Source organism: Arachis ipaensis, chromosome B06 (assembly GCF_000816755.2).
Source record: "Arachis ipaensis cultivar K30076 chromosome B06, Araip1.1, whole genome shotgun sequence".
In the NCBI taxonomy this organism is placed as follows: Eukaryota; Viridiplantae; Streptophyta; class Magnoliopsida; order Fabales; family Fabaceae; genus Arachis; species Arachis ipaensis.
The window spans coordinates 107,147,818-107,153,514 of record NC_029790.2 but is presented as its reverse complement, the minus strand read 5'-3'; the positions used below and the strand labels follow the sequence as shown (position 1 = coordinate 107,153,514).

At 35.2% G+C, this 5,697-nt stretch overlaps 1 protein-coding gene across 4 annotated transcripts in view; it reads left to right on the top strand.

The window, feature by feature from the left end:
• Positions 640 to 5,697, top strand: part of LOC107604788 (valine--tRNA ligase, chloroplastic/mitochondrial 2) — a 14,514-nt gene continuing 9,456 nt past the window's right edge. The window contains exons 1-8 of one of the 4 annotated variants that reach the window (XM_016306478.2): positions 640 to 1,023; positions 1,113 to 1,239; positions 1,847 to 1,930; positions 2,276 to 2,370; positions 3,643 to 3,734; positions 4,607 to 4,660; positions 5,314 to 5,366; positions 5,451 to 5,512. In XM_016306478.2, coding sequence (XP_016161964.1) covers positions 734 to 1,023; positions 1,113 to 1,239; positions 1,847 to 1,930; positions 2,276 to 2,370; positions 3,643 to 3,734; positions 4,607 to 4,660; positions 5,314 to 5,366; positions 5,451 to 5,512 — 857 coding nt within the window. In that variant the 5' untranslated portion in view covers positions 640 to 733. Of the gene's footprint in view, positions 1,024 to 1,112; positions 1,240 to 1,846; positions 1,931 to 2,275; positions 2,371 to 3,642; positions 3,735 to 4,606; positions 4,661 to 5,313; positions 5,367 to 5,450; positions 5,513 to 5,697 lie in introns of those variants that run through there. The other 3 variants (XM_021104743.1, XM_021104745.1, XM_021104744.1) reach the window with 3 other exon arrangements.

Genomic DNA, 5,697 nt, shown 5'->3' with positions numbered 1-5,697 from the left:
AATTGCAACTTGCAAGTTCAAGATCAATATTCTCTTCAAGGATAAGTGGCTCTAGTTTCTGTTGAGTGTAGTATAAAAGGATTGAATCAACGAATATTGATAAGGAATCTTGCTTCGATGGCAAATTGAACGAAATTTTTTTTTTTTGTTGTCATCGATTCATTTTAGTAGCCTCATAAGAACAAAACGTAGTAATTTTCACAATCACAAAATTTACCTATTAATATCAAAATTTAAATACTCTTTCATTAGTCAAATCTAAAATACTCCTAAATTTATGGATGTGAAGAGGGTTCTATATAGGAATAGAATTGATTAGGAAAAAAAATTTGAAAAAAAATGAAAAATTGAAAATGAAATAGAGTTAGAGTTTAAGTGTTGTTAGATTAGGTTAGAGAAGATAATTTAAGATTTTTTTGATAATTTTTTAGAATGTAGGTAATTTTGTCTATCAAACTTATCTTTCATAATTATAAATTAGTTTTAATTTTTGTATCTAACTCGTTAGTCGTTAGCTCCCACAAATCGATTTTCTTGTGTACTAAGGGGCCCAGACCAACCTATTTTTTTAACTCAGAAGCTGGCTCGAACCGGAGTTGGCTCCAACCCGGCAGCCTGCCGTTTTACAGCTACACTAAAATCCTTGTAACTTGTAAGTAGTTTCAGTTCCCTTCCCTCGTCATCCTTCCACCCAGTGCCATCCACTAAAACCTCACCTCTCTCAAGCTAAGTCATGAGCACCCTCCAACTCGCTCTATCTTCTTCTGCTTCTTCCTCTTACTCACTCTTCTTCTCTCCCCTCTCCAAACGCAACGCCCTCAACTCTCTCCTCTTCTACAAACGACGTCGTCGCCTCCCTCTCTCTCACTCCCACTCCCACTCCCACTCCCACTTCACCCCTCACTTTCTCAGACCTCGCCTTCTCTCTTCAGTTGCTGCATCGGAGAATGGAGCCTACAACAATTCTTCTCCTGAGATTGCAAAATCTTTCGACTTTGCTTCGGAGGAACGTATATACAGTTGGTACACCTTCATCACTAGTTTTTTTGAGTATTGAAATGTCTTCAAAATGGAAACAATGATTTGATTACAGTTACTGGATTGGATGATAGGTGGGAGTCTCAAGGGTATTTTAGGCCAAATTTCGACCGAGGAAGCGATCCTTTTGTGGTATCAATGCCGCCTCCTAATGTTACCGGTTCCCTCCACATGGGACATGCCATGTTTGTCACCCTTGAGGTCCTTATTTTCTTTAAAAATATATTTTCTTCCTGGTATTTATTATGTTTAAATTCATAAATGTTGATGCATAACTTCATGTAATAATGTACTGTGTACTTAAGTTTCAATTGACGCCATGGGAAATGTCCCATGTGACGCATCTACAAGTTTTGTTTGTTTGGGTTTATAATGCTTTCCTCTATTTCCATAGTTCCAAGCTTCCATTTTTTCCTGATTTTGTGCTATTTTGTTTTGCAAATTTAGCAGAATGATTGGTGCAATTTGCAAATTTTGGAAATTTATTCAAATAACTGTACAGTTTTGTCAGCTTTGGTTTTAGTTTCTTGCATTCTTAAAAGTCTTCAACATATGCTTGCTTGGAATTTATGTGGACATGATGTGTGGTTGATAGCATTTCTGGGAAAACAAGAAAAAACAAGAAGGAAAAAAGATTTTTTGTTCCTCTTTTTTATGTTTAGCTCTGCTTGCTTGACCACATAGTGATGCTATTTTTATAGGTTTTGTCGTTTTTTATGTTAGGTGGTACTAAGTTCTTCTTGCTTTTGTTTGAATCGTGCACTACTAAAATAACAACTTACATTTCTTCTTGTGATTTTTCTTGCAGGATATTATGGTAAGATACCATCGAATGAAGGGAAGGCCAACACTTTGGCTTCCTGGGACTGATCATGCTGGTATCGCTACTCAGGTTTGTCAGCAAACGTTCAAATAATGCAAGGCTATTTTTGTTTTTAGTAGTACTCTGTGGGATGTGTTACTAATTTCTTTTTGTTTAGTGGATGTAATGGTCTAACAAGGTTGTCTGTAGCATCCATGAAATTACGTATTTTCATAGCTCCAAGAAACATAGGTTCCTGGAATGTGTAGTGTCTGATTATTGGAACTACCTGTAATAGTGAGTTTGTTGTGTACCTTGGGGGGATTTTTATTAATATGCTTTAGGAATTCCAAAAATACAAGTGGAACATGTTCTTAGTATTGATTCACTGAAGCTGTTGTTTTCCACATTGAATTTATTTTCTTCTTCCACCAGCTGGTTGTTGAAAGAATGCTAGCATCTGAAGGAATAAGCAGAGCTCAAATGAGTAGAGACGAATTCACAAAACGAGTCTGGCAGTGGAAAGAAAAGTATGTTTTATCTTGCATCTTTGCATATCTTTCTGCTATCTATATTTTGTTATTGCACAACCAATGAAACGTACGTTTCAGTTTTTGTATAATAGCAATGTGTGTCTGTGCATACAATGTCATCTCAATGAAAAATATAAAATACAAGCAGCCTTATCAACAATACCAGGTTCTCTGAGTATCTGTTACTGTTGGCAAAATTCCCTTGAAGAAACCATGGGCTGAGCACTGATGGGAGGTCATAAAGACAGTTCGACACTATAATTATCTAAAGATTGAGATGGTTTCTTAAAAAGTTATGCATTTTGTTTCAGCTAAATGGATCATAGTTGAGCTTACTATTAGAGTTGAAGTACTTTCTAGCCTTCTAGGCAGTTTATTCCCTGTTGCGGGTACATGGGTGATATCCACCGAGTGTGTATTTAAGCGATTAGAAAGTTTCCTTTTAGTAGTGTTTTCTGAAGTAATTGTTTCAAGCAGAACTTCTAATCCAATGATAGAGTGTATGATAAGGTTCCGTAGGATTACTGCAGAGGATCTAGATCCCTCTGGACCTGTATTAACTGCAGTACCTACTGGAGGATAGGTTTACCATTTTGCCCATGTTTCTTGCTGAGCAAGCTATCCAAATACAATTCTATATATACTTTATTATGAGGCTAGAATAACAAAAAGATAATTTCACTCGTTATTCTCTCTCTCTCTCTCTCTCTCTCTCTCTCTCTCTCAGCTTTACAGCCATGGATCCTGATGGCAAAACCACAAGTCTTTTGGAAAGGGCAATCCTCTATTCTTCTCCACTAGGATTTCCTTCAACCATCCTTTGGGTTTATCTTGTTTCAACAGTATGACAACATGGTTATCTTTTAATCCGACATGGTTTTTCCCCCCGGATATAAAAATTACATTGAACTAGGTTAACATTCAAGGCACTTGTATATGCCACGTGAGTATTTCACAGTTTTCAAAAGATGTCACCTATTATTGAATTGCTGTCTAGGATTACTAAAATTTAGACAGGCAGTAGTGTATATTTGGTGTAAAGCCCATGTCTTGATGTGGATTCTTTAAATGATATGATGGAAGAATTAAAATATTGTTACATGATCTTTCTCCTTCATCTTTATATTTTGTTCTTTGGATTAGAAGGGTTCCTTATCCTCCAAACTCCTTCCTAATTCTCTCTGCTTCTTAGTAAATTTTTTCTTCTATTCAAAAACACTTTCTACCTCCTTCTTTTCATATTGTTCATATTACTCTGTTATATATCAGGTATGGTGGGACCATCACGAATCAGATAAAGAGACTTGGTGCTTCTTGTGATTGGACTAGAGAGCACTTTACCCTTGATGAACAGCTAAGTCGTAAGGCAGTTTTCTACTAATTGGAACTCTAGCTAACCTAGAAAGTCTATGAGCTTGTGTTGAAAAATTATGGTGATCACAATCAGAAGGCAACAATTATTGTTGCTTGTTTTTTCTCTTTGGATAACTTAATTACATTATGTTCTTCAATAGAAACTCGTCCTAGACTTGTTATGCTTGGGAAGAAGTTCTTGGGCAGCAAAAGAATAGGGGGATTAAGAGAATTGGAGAAAACATTAAAAAAATTGAGTTGGTTTTGAGGAGGGGCATACTGCCCCATTACTAAATGCCAAGCTGTTTTCTAGTTAGTTGGGGAAGAGAATTGGGATATGCTGGGAAAGGGGTATTTTAAATTAGGGGGAAGTGTGTGTGATAGCTAGCATTGGATTGTGGACATTTGGGAGTGGCACAGTCCCTTTAAATCCAGGAATTGTCTTGAGTTTCACATCTTATTTCTCATGGATATCAACCCAAGGATGTTGATCATACTGAGGGTCTGCTTGGTTTCTAGTTTATTCACTTATTTTCTTTTCCTGTTTTCATTTTTAATGTTTTCTGTTTTCGAGCTTTTGTGAAGTAGAAAATGAAAATTGAAAATGGAATTATAGTTTTCACTACTTTCACCTTTTTCTTCACAAAATTTTGAAACCAAATATTGAAAATGAAAATAGAAACCAGACAAATCATAAGTTTTTTTTTTTTTTATTTCTGGCACTTTTTATCGCTTTCAAACATTCTATTACTCTGTTCTAGTTTCCAAATGTCAACATAATGTATCTAAAATTGTCTTGATGTTGTTTATCCTGCACCTCTAGCCTGTTGTTTATTCATGTTGCACTACGTACTGATACTTTGGCTTACAATTTTTGCAGAAGCTGTAATTGAGGCATTTATTAGGCTTCATGAAAAAGGCTTGATTTATCAAGGTATAAGATGAAGTTAAAATATGGTAGTAACATCACATTGGGTTCTAGTTCTTCCATGATGCTAGTAGCAAACTGTGGAATTGTGGAACAGTTTAAAAGAAGACTTGTTAAATCTTAAGATATTTCTTTTTATGAAAAAAAGTTTAACAAATAAAATGGTTAATCACATCAGGAATGTACAATATCTGTTATGGACTATTGATATATTTGATATTATGGATTAATTATTAGTCCTTCCCCACTAATAAATAACATGCAGGGGGCTAGTTGTCATTTTGCTGTTATTTTCTTTTTATTATTGAAATCTGTTTATCCAATATCCAGAGTGTTGTATAAGCATAAAATTATCCAAATAGAGGGTCTTATATTATAGGAATGACGTACTGCTTGCTTGGATATGACAAGTCTTTTTGAACGGTGCTCCTTATTATTGAACTTTCTGTCTTTAAGGATTGTACTAAAAGAGTAACTTCTTAGAACAGGAGCTTGATTTTAAGCTTTTCTCATCAAATTGTTAACCTTGAATTTGGAAACATCGTTTACTTTACTTCAGAATCAAAATTTGCTCATATGTATATTATCCTAATATAACATTTATCCTGATACATTAACTAATGGGTATGATATGAATACCCATATGCTCCCCATTTCAGGTTCATATATGGTGAATTGGTCTCCTTCTCTACAGACTGCTGTTTCAGACCTGGCAAGTAGCTAGCTTTCGTCTCGCTTTTACTTATGCATGATTTTGTTTTCAATGTGAGGATTGAGCTTTTCTTGTTTTCCCCAGGAAGTAGAATATTCAGAAGAATCTGGACACCTATATTATATAAAATATCGCGTTGCTGGAAGGTATCAACATTTTAGGAAATTGTGTTTTGTTATTCATCCATAACCCCGCTTTTCTCCCTGAAGCATGTTTTAAACTTAACTCTGGTCTAGCTCAGGTTTTGATAATCTTTATTTAAAGTTTGCAATTTTCATCGAATTTGTGTGGCCCATTCTCTGCAATTAAATATCAAATATTTTGTTTGGAA